At 49.4% G+C, this 21,328-nt stretch overlaps 1 protein-coding gene across 1 annotated transcript in view; it reads right to left on the reverse strand.

The window, feature by feature from the left end:
• Positions 1–6,239: 6,239 nt before the first annotated feature.
• The window catches only part of LOC129829830 (segment polarity protein dishevelled homolog DVL-1-like), a 77,912-nt gene continuing 62,823 nt past the window's right edge, over positions 6,240–21,328 (reverse strand). Inside the window, exon 15 of the mRNA XM_055891778.1 lies at positions 6,240–8,293. Coding sequence (XP_055747753.1) covers positions 7,734–8,293 — 560 coding nt within the window. The 3' untranslated portion in view covers positions 6,240–7,733. The remainder of the gene's footprint in view (positions 8,294–21,328) is intronic.

Here is a 21,328-nt window from a genome sequence, read left to right on the forward strand (position 1 = left end):
ACCGTTGAAGGATGGGATCTAAAATTAATTAGGCCTATGTTGTTAGACCCATCCCTTGTGTAAGGTCTGCTTCCAACTCACACTCTCAAACACGTAGATCCCCTGAACGCAGCTCACTCTCCAGATCCCAATCACCTGAATACTGATCACCTGTTCACACACCTGTTTGTCATTATCACACACTATTTAGTTCAGTTCTTCACACCCCATCATTGTGAGGTAATGTTTGTTTTGTGACACACTTCTATTTGAAGCGCTGGGTTTCCTGTAGTTAATCCTCCTGTGTATGATAGTTTGGGCCTGCCTCACTAATGTTGCCTATTACCTGCCTGTAATTATTAGTCGTTGTTAATTGTTTTTAATAACCTGCCCAGGGACTGCGGTTGAAAATTAGCCGGCTGGCTAAAACCGTCACTTTTACTGAAATGTTGATTAATCTGCACTGTCCCTGTAAAATAAACTCAAACTCAATTTAGCCTATCGGATTTCCTGTTATCAACCTATTGTCTGATCTCCCAGACAACTTTACTAGCCTTTTCCCTGCCTGTACTGTTGCCTTGTTTGGACCCCCTGTGTATGACCTTCTGCCTGTCCCTGGACACAGCTACCTGCCTCCTCCTGTGGTCCTTTGCAAATAAACACCTGCTGCGCCCTGCGCTTGAAACCAGCTCTCTGTCTCCCATCGTGTTCATTACACCTTGGAAGTATCAATCAAGTTCAAGTTTATTTTATATAGCCCTTCGTACATCAGCTAATATCTCGAAGTGCTGTACAGAAACCCAGCCTAAAACCCCAAACAGCAAGCAATGCAGGTGTAGAAGCACGGTGGCTAGGAAAAACTCCCTAGAAAGGCCAAAACCTAGGAAGAAACCTAGAGAGGAACCAGGCTATGAGGGGTGGCCAGTCCTCTTCTGGCTGTGCCGGGTGGAGATTATAACAGAACTATGCCAAGATGTTCAAAATGTTCATAAGTGACAAGCATGGTCAAATAATAATCATGAATAATTTTCAGTTGGCTTTTCATAGCCGATCATTAAGAGTTGAAAACAGCAGGTCTGGGACAGGTGGCGGTTCCATAACCGCAGGCAGAACAGTTGAAACTGGAATAGCAGCAAGGCCAGGTGGACTGGGGACAGCAAGGAGTCATCATGCCCGGTAGTCCTGACGTATGGTCCTAGGGCTCAGGTCCTCCGAGAGAGAGAAATAAAGAGAGAAGGAGAGAATTAGAGAGAGCCAAGATTTTCAAAATGTTCATAAATGACAAGCATGGTCAAATAATAATCAGGAATAAATGTCAGTTTGCTTTCATAGCCGATCATTAAGAGTTGAAAGCTGCAGGTCTGGGACAGGTAGGGGTTCCATAACCGCAGGCAGAGCAGTTGAAAGACACTAGAAGTGACGTATGTAGTATGTATTATTGTATTATTATTGAAGTTGGGTAATCTCCACTAAATAATATTTCGAATTGGGTAACCTGGTTAAACTGTTGGGGTAAATTATTTGCACCTTTGTGTTGCTGTCTCTGATCTTCTTTCAACCTTTCACACACCCCACTTTGTCCAACACACACGGGTGTAGGATTTAAGGTCATCAGGACATGAAACGTCAAAAACTTAATCTGCCTACACATGTTACATCAATAGCACACCCCCACTTCTCCCACTCTAAACAATACTTGCGTACACACACACAGCATGTTGAAGTGTAGGCCCCTACCACTACAGCCTGTCATAATAACACTGTCTAGTAAAAGAGCTGCTCAGTCAGTTTGTCAAAGTGAGGGCTGAGGTGGTTTTGAGTAAAGTTATTGACACATAACAGAACCTTTTTATATAGTGGGCTTAGATATTTGCATCGAACAGGGCCATACTGAAACTACGTCACTCCACATTTCACGCAAACCTTTCCACCAGCTGTGCAACACAGCCATTCTAGTCACCACATGTTCTGGGCTGTAGCTCTGAAGAGGCTTGCTCTAGTGTCTACAGTAAAAGTGCCACCTCTGCAGCTGGGGTCACCTCCTCTGCCTCTCCTGGGCCACAGCAGAAGCGTCACTTCCTGTTAGAAGCACCACATCCTCCCACTCGTGTGACTGACGGTTAGCATGTCAGTAGGGTCTCATGACGTCCCAGCGGGGTCTGCTCTGGCCTGGTGTGATCCTCACTCAGGCTCAGACTGTCAGCCCACAGGGAAAGTACAGCAGTGTTTGTACCAGTAAGTTCCACTCGGAGGCGGGTAGATTTACCAGCAAAGCAGATACCTTCATCAAGAAAAAAGATAAGACACTACAGAATGTATTGCCTTGCCAGAAATAACACCACATTTGCAAACCACGGTGTATAGTGTACACTTATTCATTGTGCACTGGCACACATCAATTCATACATTATCCACCAGTGATATACTCCTGAGACCTAGCAATTCATTTTTGTCCTCCAATAAACATGAGTATTTGGTCTGTATCTCTAAGGCCATACATGCCACTGTGCTAGGTCTTGTACATTTGAGAGAACATTCAGGCTTTTCAATGATACTACGTGTGGGGGTGTCACCTTGATAATATCTTCTTTCTGGTTCTTGCTACAACCACAATTACCATCACGATTACCATCACAATTAGCACATTTTATGGTAGGTGTGTGTAATTGTCTAATTGATTTTGAACTTTGACCTTTGTACAAATGGTCTTCTGTAGAGTAAAGACCCATGATGATCACAAGGAAATACACTGAACAAAAATATAAACGCAACATGTAAAGTGTTGGTTCCATGAGCTGAAATAAAAGATCCCAGAAATGTTTCATATGCACAAGAAGCTTATTTCCTAAAATGTTAGTGAGCATTTCTCCTTTGCCAAGATAATCCATCCACCTGACAGGTGTGGCATATCAAGAAGCTGATTAAACAGCATGATCATTACACAGTTGCACCTTGTCCTGGGGACAATAAAAGGCCAATCTAAAATGTGCAGTTTTGTCACACAACACAATGCCACAGATGTCTCAAGTTTTGAGTGAGCGCGCAAAGGGCATGCTGACTGTAGGAATGCCACCAACGCCGTTTTAGAGAATTTGGCAGTACATCCAACCGGCTTCACATCCGCATATCGTGTATGGCGTTGTGTGTGCGAGCGGTTTGCCGATGTCAATGTTGTGAACTGAGTGCCCCATGGTGGCGGTTGGGTTATGGTATGGGCAGGCATAAGCTACGGACAATGAACACAATTGCATTTTATCGATGGCAATTTGAATGCACAGAAATACCATGAAATACCGTGTTGAGATCCTGAGGCCCATTGTGAGGCCCATTTTCTTTAAGATATCTGTGACAGATAGATGAATATCTGCATTCCCAGTCATGTGAAATCCAGATTAGAGCCTAATGAATTTATTTACATTGACTGATTTCCTCATATGAACTTTAACTCAGTAAAATCAATGAAATTGTTGCATGTTGCGTTTATATTTTTGGTCATCATAAGTATGTGTCACGACTTCTGCCGAAGTGGTTGCCTCTCCTTGTTCGGGCGGTGTTCGGCAGTCGACGTCACCGGTCTTCTAGCCATCATCGATCCATTTTTCATTTTCCATTGGTTTTGTCTTGTCTTCCCACACACCTGTTTTCAATCCCATCCATTACCTCTTGTGTATTTAACCCTCTGTTTCCCCTCATGTCTTTGTCAGAGATTGTTTTATGTCAAGTGTTGTTTCTTGGTGTATAGGTGCGCGACGGGTCCTCGTACCCATGTTTATTTTATGTATGTACATTTTCGTGTTTGGAGCATGTTAAGTGGACATTTATTAAAAGTCTCCATTTACACTCCGTTTAACTCTCCTGCGCCTGACTTCCCAGCCACCTATACACACGACTCTGACAGTATGTTTTCCATGTGATTTTCAGAGGCCGAGGGACAGTGATCTGAAGTTTGGCCAAAGAAATTAATGATAATGTCTTAAATGTCATAATTTTATGATTTACAACTTTGGTTTAGTAATCCAACATTTGGCTCTAAATTTTGACCAGTTCGATCTATCAACTCAGAGGGATGAGCATATGAACGAGAACATGCTCAACTACTGGAAAATGCGTTTTGGGAGGTTGAAATCATATATTTATTATCTTGATGTACTATCTGTACTTACTGTATGGGTTAAATTTACCCGGGACACAAACGGTGAAGGCCGAATCGAACATAAAGGGTTAAATAAGAGCTAGCTAATAAATGTCCTCTGCTAACTAGGTTTTTACCTCCTGTCCCCATTTACTCTAATGTCAAATGTTGAATATTTACTATCAACCCTAATGGCCACTACAGTTTACATACAATACAAATTTACAAATATTTTATACAAATATTTTTTCGCATTATTTTCTTTGTAACATGTTTTTTCCACCCAAAATATAAACTCAGCAAAAAAAATACATCCTCTTACTGTCAATTGCATTTATTTTCAGAAACTTAACATGTGTAAATATTTGTATGAACATAAGATTCAACAACTGAGACATAAACTGAACAAGTTCCGCAGACATGTGACTAACAGAAATGGAATAATGTGTCCCTGAACAAAGGGTGGGTCAAAATCAAAAGTAACAGTCAGTATCTGGTGTGGCGACCAGTTTCATTAAATACTGCAGTGCATCTCCTCCTCATGGACTGCACCAGATTTGCCAGTTCTTGCTGTGAGATGTTACCCCACTCTTCCACCAAAGCACCTGCAAGTTCCCAGACATTTCTGGGGGGAATGGCCCTAGCCCTCACCCTCTGATCCAACAGGTTCCAGACTTGCTCAATGGGATTGAGATCCGGGCTCTTCGCTCGCCATGGCAGAACACTGACGTTGCTGTCTTGCAGGAAATCACGCACAGAACGAGCAGTATGGCTGGTGGCATTGTCATGCTGGAGGATCATGTCAAGATAAACCTGCAGGAAGGGTACCACATGAGGGAGGAGGATGTCCTCCCTGTAATGCACAGCGTTGAGATTGCCTGCAATGACAACAAGCTCAGTCCAATGATGCTGTGACACACCGCCCCAGACCGTGTTGGACCCTCCAGCTCCAAATCGATCCCGCTCCAGAGTACAGACCTCGGTGTAACGCTCATTCCTTCGACGATAAACACGAATCCGACCATCACCCCCCCGAATCCAACCGGGACTCGTCAGTGAAGATGTCTGGTGAGGACCTGCCTTACAACAGGCTTACAAGCCCTCAGTCCAGCCTCTCTCAGCCTATTGCGGACAGTCTGAGCACTGATGGAGGGATTGTGCATTCCTGGTGTAACTCGGGCAGTCGTTGTTGCCATCATGTACCTGTTCCGCAGGTGTGATGTTCGGATGTACCAATCCTGTGCAGGTGTTGTTACATGTGGTCTGCCACTTCGAGGACGATCAGCTGTCCGTCCTGTCTCCCTGTAGCGCTGTCTTAGACATCTCACAGTATGGACATTGCAATTTATTGCCACATCAGCAGTCTTCATGCCTCTTTGCAGCATGCCTAAGGCACGTTCACGCAGATGAGCAGGGACCCTTGGCATCGTTCTTTTGGTGTTTTTCAGTCAGTAGAAAGGCCTCTTTAGTGTCCTAAGTTTTCATAACTGTGACCTTAATTGCCTACTGTCTGTATGCTGTTAGTGTTTTTTCAACGACTGTTCCACAGGTGCATGTTCATTAATTGTTTATGGTTCATTGAACAAGCATGGGAAATAGTGTTTAATAAACCCTTTACAATGAAGATCTGTGAAGTTATTTGGATTTTTACGAATCATCTTTGAAAGACAGGGTCCTGAAAAAGGGAAGTTTCTTTTTTTGCTGAGTTTATATAATAATTCCAAAATCTTTTTTTTGCTTGATCTCAGAAGGATACTCATCTGGCCTAGTCTTTTTGAACAGATTTCATTTTGATCTGAAAACACTAATTTATATCACTTCTGCTATTTCTAAATGTATTCTACAAATTCAACCTTTCACAAATTGTTTACTTGAATGGGTGAATACGGAATAGGACAAATATAACAATAAATACCTCACATGGCTGGATGTCTCCTACTGCTGGTTAAATATAGTAAATGCAATTCTGACTATTGGCTACCATTGAGCTATATAACACTTAGCATCATCTAATACAGTTAAAAGTTGTCTAACCAACCTTTTCTTCTGGTTTCTGTATGTACAACTAAAAAGCACATCAATTGCATAGTTCACAATGTTGTTTTTTAGAAGAGAAAAACAGACAAAATCTTTGTACATATATATTTTTTTATTCTTATATATAATACATTTCTATGTACAATTTATTCCTCTTTTTGTAAAGAAACAAAATGACGGACGAAGCTTTGATTGCAAACAGTGTTTCATACTAAAGGGCCAGAGAGAGAGCGAGACAATGAAAAAGTGCTCAAATAATTAGGAGAGTGCCGTGATAGAAAGGTCTTATGCACCACACCGTTTCTGTGTTGTCGGTAAACTCAAACACAGCTTTATTCATTTGTTTCACAAGAAGAATTTTTCATCAGAAATCATCTGGTGATATCACAGAACAATACCTACACTGTACAGAACTACACACCTCACTGTGTGAAGCTTTGGTTATCTCTGTTTCAGTCAACACTGATGACTGGAGAGGGACATCCATCCACTTTCAGCGACCCTGTTGGCTTTAACTGGTGATGATCAGCTTAGTTCTGTTTCAGGTAGTAGACCTCTGTTGTGGAGGTCACGGGTCAATTGACTGCATTATTAATGAGACATTGGACAAAGCACATCTAGGACAGTGGCCATAACCTGGCCACTGAGTCACAGAGAGGGAAACTATGTGTGATTGTCTATGTGTCATAGAGAGGTATGACACTGACCTTCAATGCAACATCATGATCACATAAATATCACAAAAATTCTCCAGTGTATGGATTCTCCATTTAGACCATTGGCAAGAGGCACTACCCCCCAAATTTAAACTAACAACTGGCTACAGTGTCTCCCTTATGAAGTTGGACAAATACAAGGGCTGTCAAATGGGCTGAGGCTAGCTTTGACTAGTTAGATTACTGATATGCTATCTTATCTGGTATGCAGGGAGACCATGACATATTATGTAGGGGGACCAGCTGCATACGGGATAAGATAGCAGGTCAGTCAGTTAGAGCAGGAGTTTTGGTATTATGGGCTAAACAGTGGAAGTTTGTGTAAAGGGTGACATGCTAGGAGGCTGGCTGGGAATCCAGAGCCTCTGGCGGGCTTTCCTTTTCCAGAGCTCTGGGTGGGTCTGGGGGATTGAGATCCAGACCCAGTAAGTTGGCCTGGATGTCTGGTTCTACAAACTGCAGGTAGTCGTACTCCACATAGAGTAAGTACATGCTCTCAGGACTGGACTGTCTGTGTGGCAGCTCACAAGGATCACCACATTGAACACCACTCACATCGATTTTACAAACTGTACACGTCACGTCAATACAAAGGAGCTGGCAGGGGTTCAGATCAGACACTGAGGCTCTGTGTGTTTGTGTGATAGCAGGACTCTCATCTGTTCTGTTGTGCTCTAGTCTGCTGTCTTCCCCTGCTCCGACATCAGAGGGAGGGAGGGGAGAGGACCAGCGTCTACATTCTCAACTCAGGGATAGTCAGTAGCAGAGAGGTAAAGAAGAAAAGGAGAGGCGGGACGGAGAGGTGTCAGGCAGTTGGACGGGGGAGTTGTTTGTGCTCAGCGAGTTTTTAAAAGGCACTGTCCTGTCTGTCACATGATGTCAACAAAGAACTCACAGGGATTGCCCATAGCGTGCTGAAAGGACTGGCGGCTGGCCGTGAGTTCAGGGGGGACGGCTCCTAGCTCCCGTACCGGGGGGGCCCCGGGAGGGGTGCTGTTGCTGACGGAGGTCTTAGGGGCCAGCCGGGCCAGGCAGTATGGGGGGGGCAGGCCGGGGGGGCCGTAGGAGGAGGCGTGGCTTCGCTCACTGTGGCCACATGAGCCAAGCCCAGGCTGGGTGAAAGGGGCGTGTTTGTAGGTGAAGGAGGCGTGGCTGTGGGCGTGGCTATTCTGTGAGTGACAGTGGCTCCTGTGAGACTGGGCATGGCTGAAACCCGAGCGGGCATGGCTGTTGCTGGAGTGGGCATGGCTGCTGTGATGACTCAACTGGCTGGCGGACCTATCGCCAGGGCGCCTTGCCCCTAGGATGCCCGGTGGCTCGGATTCACTGCATGTGGATCTGTGACCCTTCTCTTGTGGGGAGGAGCGTCGGCTAGGGCCCTTCCCTGTCCCAGTACCCACACTGGGGTTGGATCCACTGCTTCTGCTTCCTAGGAGAGGACAGAGACACACACACGTCAGCTGGGCAGTCTCTCACCTGGTTAAACAACACCAGACACACATCAGCAGCTACTTATTACTGATTTTGAACAGTTGGCTGAATTGGCTACCATTGCTGTGATAATCATGGTGGTTTAACATTCATTATAATTCCCATCCACTATACAGACCTAGTTGTTAACAATCAAAGATAAACACATAATAATTCCCTGGCTTTTTCTCCCCCAAATCTCAGACCGACTTCCCACTGGGCACAGACGTCAGTCCAACGTCTAGTTTTGATTTACATTTGGTTAGTTGTCAACTAACCTGAATTCAAAGTGAAATCAACAAAACAATTCATATAATTGGATTTAGGTTCAAGTTGAGTGAAATAATGGAATTCCCTTACGTTAATGATTTTTTTTCAAATCAATCAGTTTTCCATGTTGATTCGACGTCATCACATTGAACTTTTTGTTGTTGAAATGATGTGAAAACAACATCGATTCAACCAGTTTTTGCCCAGCAGGTTGAGATGCCACTCTGCCACCTATCAATGCTGACTATGGACTCCCCTCTGGATTTTATTGATACAAATGTAACGATACACCTGCATCAAAGACACATTTTAACATTGGAGCACTGCATTGGTAACAGCCCAACAAATGGTGCTTTTATGATCTGTTCTCGGAGAAAGAAATCCATTCCGCATCACAATGTTTCATTGTACAGAGAAAGATGAAAACGATCGTACTGATACAGGTGTACAACATTATCACCATGATCAAACATTTCCCCACCTTTCAATAAGCAATGAGCCCAACAGTACTGGGTAAAGTGGTGAAGGATCGCCCCCTAGCAGTGAGAATGATAGTGCAAGGCTTGGCCTAAACGGATCCTCCTGAGTCATGCACATCTCTGACTGAGACTACAGCAGCACAGTACCAACCAACACATGCCCACAAGTGCAGAGAGGGAGTACAGACGGTCAGGAGAGGAGAGTCAAACAGACACAGCCACAGGAGCAGAAACAGTATGGACACACACCAACACACACGCATACACTCACACACCCAGAGGGAGAAGCACAGGAAACAATAACCTTAAACGCTATGGTATGAGGGGAACGAGGTGTATATATATATATATTCACCTAGTATATATATATCTAAAGAGAGACAAAAATATTTAGAAATGTAGAGAGAGGAGAGGGCAAAGAGCAAGAGAGGAGGCAAGATAAAAAGTTGCGATGGATTGAGAGAGAGAGAGAGAGAGAGAGAGAGAGAGAGAGAGAGAGAGAGAGAGAGAGAGAGAGAGAGAGAGAGAGAGAGAGAGAGAGAGAGAGAGAGAGAGAGAGAGAGAAAGAGAGAGGTACAGGTAGCAGAGAAATAGAGGTAGTAGCGAGTGGGCTAGCTGTTAGCTTACCGGATCCCCAGAGTCCTGGGACTACCTGGTCCATCAGTCTACCGTTGCCCAGCAGAAACAGAGGGAACAACAGAGTTACACACACCTCCCAGCCCAGCCTAACCTGTCTACTGCTGTCACCTCCCAGCCCAGCCTAACCTGTCTACTGCTGTCACCTCCCAGCCCAGCCTAACCTGTCTACTGCTGTCACCTCCCAGCCCAGCCTAACCTGTCTACTGCTGTCACCTCCCAGGCCAGCCTAACCTGTCTACTGCTGTCACCTCCCAGCCCAGCCTAACCTGTCTACTGCTGTCACCTCCCAGCCCAGCCTAACCTGTCTACTGCTGTTACCTCCCAGCCTAGCCTAACCTGTCTACTGCTGTCACCTCCCAGCCCAGCCTAACCTGTCTAACCCAGTCTACTTACTGTCACCTCCCAGCCCAGCATAACCTGTCTATTGCTGTCACCTCCCAACCCAGCCTAGCCTGTCTACTGCTGTCACCTCCCAGCCCAGCCTAACCTGTCTACTGCTGTCACCTCCCAGCCCAGCCTAACCTGTCTAACCCGTCAACTGCTGTCACCTCCCAGCCCAGCCTAACCTGTCTACTGCTGTCACCTCCCAGCCTAGCCTAACCTGTCTAACCCAGTCTACTTACTGTCACCTCCCAGCCCAGCCTAACCTGTCTAACCCAGTCTACTTACTGTCTTCTCCCAGCCCAGCCTAACCTGTCTACTGCTGTCACCTCCCAGCCCAGCCTAACCTGTCTAACCTGTCTACTGCTGTCACCTCCCAACATAGCCTAACCTGTCTACTGCTGTCACCTCCCAACCCAGCCTAACCGGTCTACTGCTGTCACCTCCCAACCCAGCATAACCTTTCTACTGCTGTCACCTCCGAACCCAGCATAACCGGTCTACTGCTGTCACCTCCGAACCCAGCATAACCTGTCTACTGCTGTCACCTCCCAACCCAGCATAACATGTCTACTGCTGTCACCTCCCAACCCAGCATAACCTGTCTACTGCTGTCACCTCCGAACCCAGCATAACATGTCTACTGCTGTCATCTCCGAACCCAGCATAACCTGTCTATTGCTGTCACCTCCCAGCCCAGCCTAACCTGTCTACAGCTATCACCTCCCAGCCCAGCCTAACCTGTCTAACCTATCTACAGCTATCACCTCCCAGCCCAGCCTAACCTGTCTAACCTATCTACAGCTATCACCTCCCAGCCTAGCCTAACCTGTCTACAGCTATCACCTCACAGCCCAGTCTAACCTGTCTAACCTGTCTACAGCTGTCACCTCCCAACCCAGCATAACCTGTCTACTGCTGTCACCTCCCAACCCAGCATAACCTGTCTACTGCTGTCACCTCCAAACCCAGCATAACCTGTCTACTGCTGTCACCTCCCAACCCAGCATAACCTGTCTACTGCTGTCACCTCCCAACCCAGCATAACCTGTCTATTGCTGTCACCTCCCAACCCAGCATAACCTGTCTACTGCTGTCACCTCCGAACCCAGCATAACATGTCTACTGCTGTCACCTCCCAACCCAGCATAACCTGTCTATTGCTGTCACCTCCCAACCCAGCATAACCTGTCTACTGCTGTCCCTTCCCAACCCAGCATAACCTGTCTACTGCTGTCACCTCCCAACCCAGTATAACCTGTCTACTGCTGTCACCTCCCAACCCAGCATAACCTGTCTATTGCTGTCACCTCCCAACCCAGCATAACCTGTCTACTGCTGTCACCTCCCAACCCAGCATAACCTGTCTACTGCTGTCACCTCCCAACCCAGCATAACCTGTCTACTGCTGTCACCTCCCAGCCCAGCCTAACCTGTCTACTGCTGTCACCTCCTAACCCAACCTGTCTACTGCTGTCACCTCCTAACCCAACCTGTCTACTGCTGTCATCTCCTAACCCAACGTGTCTACTGCTGTCACCTCCCAACCCAGCCTGTCTACTGCTGTCACCTCCCAACCCAACCTGTCTACTGCTGTCAACTTCTAACCCAACCTGTCTACTGCTGACACCTCCTAACCCAACCTGTCTACTGCTGTCACCTCCTAACCCAACCTGTCTACTGCTGTCACCTCCCAACCCAGCCTGTCTACTGCTGTCACCTCCTAACCAACCTGTCTACTGCTGTCACCTCCCAACCCAACCTGTCTACGGCTGTCACCTTCCAACACAACCTGTCTACTGCTGTCACCTCCTAACCCAACCTGTCTACTGCTGTCACCTCCTAACCCAACCTGTCTACTGCTGTCACCTCCCAACCCAACCTGTCTACTGCTGTCACCTTCCAACACAACCTGTCTACTGCTGTCACCTCCTAACCCAACCTGTCTACTGCTGTCACCTCCCAACCCAGCCTGTCTACTGCTGTCACCTCCCAACCCAGCATAACCTGTCTACAGCTGTCACCTCACAGCCCAGCCTAAAATGTCTACTGCTGTCACCTCCCAACCCAGCATAACATGTCTACTGCTGTCACCTCCCAACCCAGCATAGCCTGTCTACTGCTGTCACCTCCCAACCCAGCATAACCTGTCTATTGCTGTCACCTCCCAACCCAGCATAACCTGTCTACTGCTGTCACCTTCCAACCCAGCATAACCTGTCTACTGCTGTCACCTCCCAGCCCAGCCTAACCTGTCTACTGCTGTCACCTCCTAACCCAACCTGTCTACTGCTGTCTCCTCCTAACCCAACCTGTCTACTGCTGTCATCTCCTAACCCAACGTGTCTACTGCTGTCACCTTCCAACCCAGCCTGTCTACTGCTGTCACCTTCCAACACAACCTGTCTACTGCTGTCAACTTCTAACCCAACCTGTCTACTGCTGTCACCTCCTAACCCAACCTGTCTACTGCTGTCACCTCCCAACCCAACCTGTCTACTGCTGTCACCTTCCAACACAACCTGTCTACTGCTGTCACCTCCTAACAAAACCTGTCTACTGCTGTCACCTCCTAACCCAACCTGTCTACTGCTGTCACCTCCTAACCAAACCTGTCTACTGCTGTCACCTCCTAACCCAAATAGGTCTACTGCTGTCACCTCCTAACCCAACCTGTCTACTGCTGTCACCTTCCAACCCAACCTGTCTAATGCTGTCACCTTCCAACCCAAATAGGTCTACTGCTGTCACCTCCTAACCCAACCTGTCTACTGCTGTCACCTCCCAACCCAACCTGTCTACTGCTGTCACCTCCTAACCCAACCTGTCTACTGCTGTCACCTCCTAACCCAACCTGTCTACGGCTGTCACCTCCTAACCCAACCTGTCTACTGCTGTCACCTCCCAACGCAACCTGTCTACTGCTGTCACCTCCTAACCCAACCTGTCTACTGCTGTCACCTCCTAACCCAACCTGTCTACTGCTGTCACCTTCCAACCCAACCTGTCTACTGCTGTCACCTTCCAACCCAACCTGTCTACTGCTGTCATCTCCTAAACCAACCTGTCTACTGCTGTCACCTCCCAACCCAGCCTGTCTACTGCTGTCACCTCCTAACCCAACCTGTCTACTGCTGTCACCTCCAAACCCAACCTGTCTACTGCTGTCACCTCCTAACCCAACCTGTCTACTGCTGTCACCTCCTAACCCAACCTGTCTACTGCTGTCACCTCCCAACCCAACCTGTCTACTGCTGTCACCTCCTAACCAAACCTGTCTACTGCTGTCACCTCCTAACCCAACCTGTCTACTGCTGTCACCTCCTAACCCAACCTGTCTACTGCTGTCACCTCCTAAATAAACATGTCTACTGCTGTCACCTCCTAACCCAACCTGTCTACTGCTGTCACCTCCTAACCCAACCTGTCTACTGCTGTCACATCCTAACCCAACCTGTCTACTGCTGTCACCTCCTAACCCAACCTGTCTACTGCTGTCACCTCCTAACCCAACCTGTCTACTGCTGTCACCTCCCAACCCAACCTGTCTACTGCTGTCACCTCCTAACCAACCTGTCTACTGCTGTCATCTCCCAACCCAACCTGTCTATTGCTGTTACCTCCGAACCCAACCTGTCTACTGCTGTCACCTCCCAACACAACCTGTCTACTGCTGTCACCTCCTAACCCAACCTGTCTACTGCTGTCACCTCCCAACCCAACCTGTCTATTGCTGTTATCTCCGAACCCAACCTGTCTACTGCTGTCACCTCCCAACACAACCTGTCTACTGCTGTCATCTCCTAACCCAACCTGTCTACTGCTGTCACCTCCCAACCCAGCCTGTCTACTGCTGTCACCTTCCAACCCAACCTGTCTACTGCTGTCACCTTCCAATCCAACCTGTCTACTGCTGTCACCTTCCAACCCAACCTGTCTACTGCTGTCACCTCCTAACCAAACCTGTCTACTGCTGTCACCTCCCAACCCAACCTGTCTACTGCTGTCACCTCCTAACCCAACCTGTCTACTGCTGTCACCTCCTAACCCAACTTGTCTACTGCTGTCATCTCCTAACCCAACCTGTCTACTGCTGTCACCTCCCAACCCAACCTGTCTACTGCTGTCACCTCCTAACCCAACCTGTCTACTGCTGTCACCTCCTAACCCAACCTGTCTACTGCTGTCATCTCCTAACCAACCTGTCTACTGCTGTCACCTCCTAACCCAACCTGTCTACTGCTGTCACCTCCTAAACCAACCTGTCTACTGCTGTCACCTCCGAAACCAACCTGTCTACTGCTGTCACCTCCCAACACAACCTGTCTACTGCTGTCACCTCCTAACCAACCTGTCTACTACTGTCACCTCCTAACCAACCTGTCTACTGCTGTCACCTCCTAACCCAACCTGTCTACTGCTGTCACCTCCCAACCCAACCTGTCTACTGCTGTCACCTCCCAACCCAGCCTGTCTACTGCTGTCACCTCCTAACCCAACCTGTCTACTACTGTCACCTCCTAACCAACCTGTCTACTGCTGTCACCTCCTAACCCAACCTGTCTACTGCTGCCACCTCCCAACCCAACCTGTCTACTGCTGTCACCTCCCAACCCAACCTGTCTACTGCTGTCACCTCCTAACCAACCTGTCTACTGCTGTCACCTCCTAACCAACCTGTCTACTGCTGTCACCTCCCAACCCAACCTGTCTACTGCTGTCACCTCCTAACCCAACCTGTCTACTGCTGTCACCTCCTAACCCAACCTGTCTACTGCTGTCACCTCCCAACCCAGCCTGTCTACGGCTCTCACCTCCCGAACAAACCTGTCTACTGCTGTCACCTCCTAACCCAGCCTGTCTACTGCTGTCACCTCCCAACCCAACCTGTCTACTGCTGTCACCTCCTAACCCAACCTGTCTACTGCTGTCACCTCCCAACCCAGCATAGCCTGTCTACTGCTGTCACCTCCCAACCCAGCATAACCTGTCTATTGCTGTCACCTCCCAACCCAGCATAACCTGTCTACTGCTGTCACCTTCCAACCCAGCATAACCTGTCTACTGCTGTCACCTCCCAGCCCAGCCTAACCTGTCTACTGCTGTCACCTTCCAACCCAGCCTGTCTACTGCTGTCACCTCCCAACCCAACCTGTCTACTGCTGTCAACTTCTAACCCAACCTGTCTACTGCTGTCACCTCCTAACCCAACCTGTCTACTGCTGTCACCTCCTAACCCAACCTGTCTACTGCTGTCACCTCCCAACCCAACCTGTCTACTGCTGTCACCTCCCAACCCAGCCTGTCTACGGCTCTCACCTCCCGAACAAACCTGTCTACTGCAGTCACCTCCTAACCCAACCTGTCTACTGCTGTCACCTCCCAACCCAACCTGTCTACTGCTGTCACCTCCTAACCCAACCTGTCTACTGCTGTCACCTCCCAACCCAACCTGTCTACTGCTGTCACCTCCTAACCAACCTGTCTACTGCTGTCACCTCCTAACCAAACCTGTCTACTGCTGTCACCTCCCAACCCAACCTGTCTACTGCTGTCACCTCCCAACCCAACCTGTCTACTGCTGTCACCTCCTAACCAACCTGTCTACTGCTGTCACCTCCTAACCAACCTGTCTACTGCTGTCACCTCCCAACCCAACCTGTCTACTGCTGTCACCTCCCAACCCAACCTGTCTACTGCTGTCACCTCCTAACCAAACATGTCTACTGCTGTCACCTCCCAACCCAGCATAACCTGTCTACTGCTGTCACCTCCCAACCCAGCATAACCTGTCTACTGCTGTCACCTCCCAACCCAGCATAACCTGTCTACTGCTGTCACCTCCCAGCCCAGCCTAACCTGTCTACTGCTGTCACCTCCTAACCCAACCTGTCTACTGCTGTCACCTCCTAACCCAACCTGTCTACTGCTGTCATCTCCTAACCCAACGTGTCTACTGCTGTCACCTCCCAACCCAGCCTGTCTACTGCTGTCACCTCCCAACCCAACCTGTCTACTGCTGTCAACTTCTAACCCAACCTGTCTACTGCTGTCACCTCCTAACCCAACCTGTCTACTGCTGTCACCTCCTAACCCAACCTGTCTACTGCTGTCACCTCCCAACCCAGCCTGTCTACTGCTGTCACCTCCTAACCAACCTGTCTACTGCTGTCACCTCCCAACCCAACCTGTCTACGGCTGTCACCTTCCAACACAACCTGTCTACTGCTGTCACCTCCTAACCCAACCTGTCTACTGCTGTCACCTCCTAACCCAACCTGTCTACTGCTGTCACCTCCCAACCCAACCTGTCTACTGCTGTCACCTTCCAACACAACCTGTCTACTGCTGTCACCTCCTAACCCAACCTGTCTACTGCTGTCACCTCCCAACCCAGCCTGTCTACTGCTGTCACCTCCCAACCCAGCATAACCTGTCTACAGCTGTCACCTCACAGCCCAGCCTAACCTGTCTACTGCTGTCACCTCCCAACCCAGCATAACATGTCTACTGCTGTCACCTCCCAACCCAGCCTAACCTGTCTACTGCTGTCACCTCCCAACCCAGCATAACATGTCTACTGCTGTCACCTCCGAACCCAGCATAACCTGTCTACTGCTGTCACCTCCCAACCCAGCATAGCCTGTCTACTGCTGTCACCTCCCAACCCAGCATAACCTGTCTATTGCTGTCACCTCCCAACCCAGCATAACCTGTCTACTGCTGTCACCTTCCAACCCAGCATAACCTGTCTACTGCTGTCACCTCCCAGCCCAGCCTAACTTGTCTACTGCTGTCACCTCCTAACCCAACCTGTCTACTGCTGTCACCTCCTAACCCAACCTGTCTACTGCTGTCATCTCCTAACCCAACGTATCTACTGCTGTCACCTTCCAACCCAGCCTGTCTACTGCTGTCACCTCCCAACCCAACCTGTCTACTGCTGTCAACTTCTAACCCAACCTGTCTACTGCTGTCACCTCCTAACCCAACCTGTCTACTGCTGTCACCTCCTAACCCAACCTGTCTACTGCTGTCACCTCCCAACCCAGCCTGTCTACTGCTGTCACCTCCTAACCAACCTGTCTACTGCTGTCACCTCCCAACCCAACCTGTCTACAGCTGTCACCTTCCAACACAACCTGTCTACTGCTGTCACCTCCTAACCCAACCTGTCTACTGCTGTCACCTCCTAACCCAACCTGTCTACTGCTGTCACCTCCCAACCCAACCTGTCTACTGCTGTCACCTCCTAACCCAACCTGTCTACGGCTGTCACCTCCTAACCCAACCTGTCTACTGCTGTCACCTCCCAACGCAACCTGTCTACTGCTGTCACCTCCTAACCCAACCTGTCTACTGCTGTCACCTCCTAACCCAACCTGTCTACTGCTGTCACCTTCCAACCCAACCTGTCTACTGCTGTCACCTTCCAACCCAACCTGTCTACTGCTGTCATCTCCTAACCCAACCTGTCTACTGCTGTCACCTCCCAACCCAGCCTGTCTACTGCTGTCACCTTCCAACCCAACCTGTCTACTGCTGTCACCTTCCAACCCAACCTGTCTACTGCTGTCACCTTCCAACCCAACCTGTCTACTGCTGTCACCTCCTAACCAAACCTGTCTACTGCTGTCACCTCCCAACCAAACCTGTCTACTGCTGTCACCTCCCAACCCAACCTGTCTACTGCTGTCACCTCCTAACCCAACCTGTCTACTGCTGTCACCTCCTAACCCAACTTGTCTACTGCTGTCATCTCCTAACCCAACCTGTCTACTGCTGTCACCTCCCAACCCAACCTGTCTACTGCTGTCACCTCCTAACCCAACCTGTCTACTGCTGTTACCTCCCAACCCAACCTGTCTACTGCTGTCACCTCCTAACCCAACCTGTCTACTGCTGTCACCTCCTAACCCAACCTGTCTACTGCTGTCACCTCCTAACCCAACCTGTCTACTGCTGTCACCTCCTAACCCAACCTGTCTACTGCTGTCACCTCCTAACCCAATCTGTCTACTGCTGTCACCTCCTAACCCAATCTGTCTACTGCTGTCACCTCCTAACCAACCTGTCTACTGCTGTCACCTCCTAACCAACCTGTCTACTGCTGTCACCTCCCAACCCAACCTGTCTACTGCTGTCACCTCCTAACCAACCTGTCTACTGCTGTCACCTCCTAACCAACCTGTCTACTGCTGTCACCTCCTAACCAACCTGTCTACTGCTGTCACCTCCTAACGAACCTGTCTACTGCTGTCATCTCCTAACCAACCTGTCTACTGCTGTCACCTCCTAACCCAACCTGTCTACTGCTGTCACCTCCTAAACCAACCTGTCTACTGCTGTCACCTCCGAAACCAACCTGTCTACTGCTGTCACCTCCCAACACAACCTGTTTACTGCTGTCACCTCCTAACCAACCTGTCTACTGCTGTCACCTCCTAACCCAACCTGTCTACTGCTGTCACCTCCCAACCCAACCTGTCTACTGCTGTCACCTCCCAACCCAGCCTGTCTACTGCTGTCACCTCCTAACCCAACCTGTCTACTACTGTCACCTCCTAACCAACCTGTCTACTGCTGTCACCTCCTAACCCAACCTGTCTACTGCTGCCACCTCCCAACCCAACCTGTCTACTGCTGTCACCTCCCAACCCAGCCTGTCTACTGCTGTCACCTCCTAACCCAACCTGTCTACTGCTGTCACCTCCTAACCAACCTGTCTACTGCTGTCACCTCCTAACCAACCTCTCTACTGCTGTCACCTCCCAACCCAACCTGTCTACTGCTGTCACCTCCTAACCCAACCTGTCTACTGCTGTCACCTCCTAACCCAACCTGTCTACTGCTGTCACCTTCCAACCCAAATAGGTCTACTGCTGTCACCTCCTAACCCAACCTGTCTACTGCTGTCACCTCCCAACCCAACCTGTCTACTGCTGTCACCTCCTAACCCAACCTGTCTACTGCTGTCACCTCCTAACCCAACCTGTCTACGGCTGTCACCTCCTAACCCAACCTGTCTACTGCTGTCACCTCCCAACGCAACCTGTCTACTGCTGTCACCTCCTAACCCAACCTGTCTACTGCTGTCACCTCCTAACCCAACCTGTCTACTGCTGTCACCTTCCAACCCAACCTGTCTACTGCTGTCACCTTCCAACCCAACCTGTCTACTGCTGTCATCTCCTAACCCAACCTGTCTACTGCTGTCACCTCCCAACCCAGCCTGTCTACTGCTGTCACCTCCTAACCCAACCTGTCTACTGCTGTCACCTCCAAACCCAACCTGTCTACTGCTGTCACCTCCTAACCCAACCTGTCTACTGCTGTCACCTCCTAACCCAACCTGTCTACTGCTGTCACCTCCCAACCCAACCTGTCTACTGCTGTCACCTCCTAACCAAACCTGTCTACTGCTGTCACCTCCTAACCCAACCTGTCTATTGCTGTTACCTCCGAACCCAACCTGTCTACTGCTGTCACCTCCCAACACAACCTGTCTACTGCTGTCACCTCCTAACCCAACCTGTCTACTGCTGTCACCTCCCAACCCAACCTGTCTATTGCTGTTATCTCCGAACCCAACCTGTCTACTGCTGTCACCTCCCAACACAACCTGTCTACTGCTGTCATCTCCTAACCCAACCTGTCTACTGCTGTCACCTCCCAACCCAGCCTGTCTACTGCTGTCACCTTCCAACCCAACCTGTCTACTGCTGTCACCTTCCAACCCAACCTGTCTACTGCTGTCACCTTCCAACCCAACCTGTCTACTGCTGTCACCTCCTAACCCAACCTGTCTACTGCTGTCACCTCCCAACCCAACCTGTCTACTGCTGTCACCTCCTAACCCAACCTGTCTACTGCTGTCACCTCCTAACCCAACTTGTCTACTGCTGTCATCTCCTAACCCAACCTGTCTACTGCTGTCACCTCCCAACCCAACCTGTCTACTGCTGTCACCTCCTAACCCAACCTGTCTACTGCTGTCACCTCCTAACCCAACCTGTCTACTGCTGTCATCTCCTAACCAACCTGTCTACTGCTGTCACCTCCTAACCCAACCTGTCTACTGCTGTCACCTCCTAAACCAACCTGTCTACTGCTGTCACCTCCGAAACCAACCTGTCTACTGCTGTCACCTCCCAACACAACCTGTCTACTGCTGTCACCTCCTAACCAACCTGTCTACTACTGTCACCTCCTAACCAACCTGTCTACTGCTGTCACCTCCTAACCCAACCTGTCTACTGCTGTCACCTCCCAACCCAACCTGTCTACTGCTGTCACCTCCCAACCCAGCCTGTCTACTGCTGTCACCTCCTAACCCAACCTGTCTACTACTGTCACCTCCTAACCAACCTGTCTACTGCTGTCACCTCCTAACCCAACCTGTCTACTGCTGCCACCTCCCAACCCAACCTGTCTACTGCTGTCACCTCCCAACCCAGCCTGTCTACTGCTGTCACCTCCTAACCCAACCTGTCTACTGCTGTCACCTCCTAACCAACCTGTCTACTGCTGTCACCTCCTAACCAACCTGTCTACTGCTGTCACCTCCCAACCCAACCTGTCTACTGCTGTCACCTCCTAACCCAACCTGTCTACTGCTGTCACCTCCTAACCCAACCTGTCTACTGCTGTCACCTCCTAACCAATCAGTCTACTGCTGTCACCTCCCAACACAACCTGTCTACTGCTGTCACCTCCCAACCCAACCTGTCTACTGCTGTCACCTCCCAACCCAGCCTGTCTACGGCTCTCACCTCCCGAACAAACCTGTCTACTGCTGTCACCTCCTAACCCAACCTGTCTACTGCTGTCACATCCCAACCCAACCTGTCTACTGCTGTCACCTCCTAACCCAACCTGTCTACTGCTGTCACCTCCCAACCCAGCATAGCCTGTCTACTGCTGTCACCTCCCAACCCAGCATAACCTGTCTATTGCTGTCACCTCCCAACCCAGCATAACCTGTCTACTGCTGTCACCTTCCAACCCAGCATAACCTGTCTACTGCTGTCACCTCCCAGCCCAGCCTAACCTGTCTACTGCTGTCACCTTCCAACCCAGCCTGTCTACTGCTGTCACCTCCCAACCCAACCTGTCTACTGCTGTCACCTCCTAACCCAACCTGTCTACTGCTGTCACCTCCCAACCCAACCTGTCTACTGCTGTCACCTCCCAACCCAGCCTGTCTACGGCTCTCACCTCCCGAA

This window comes from Salvelinus fontinalis, chromosome 31, assembly GCF_029448725.1.
Source record: "Salvelinus fontinalis isolate EN_2023a chromosome 31, ASM2944872v1, whole genome shotgun sequence".
NCBI lineage: Eukaryota > Metazoa > Chordata > Actinopteri > Salmoniformes > Salmonidae > Salvelinus > Salvelinus fontinalis.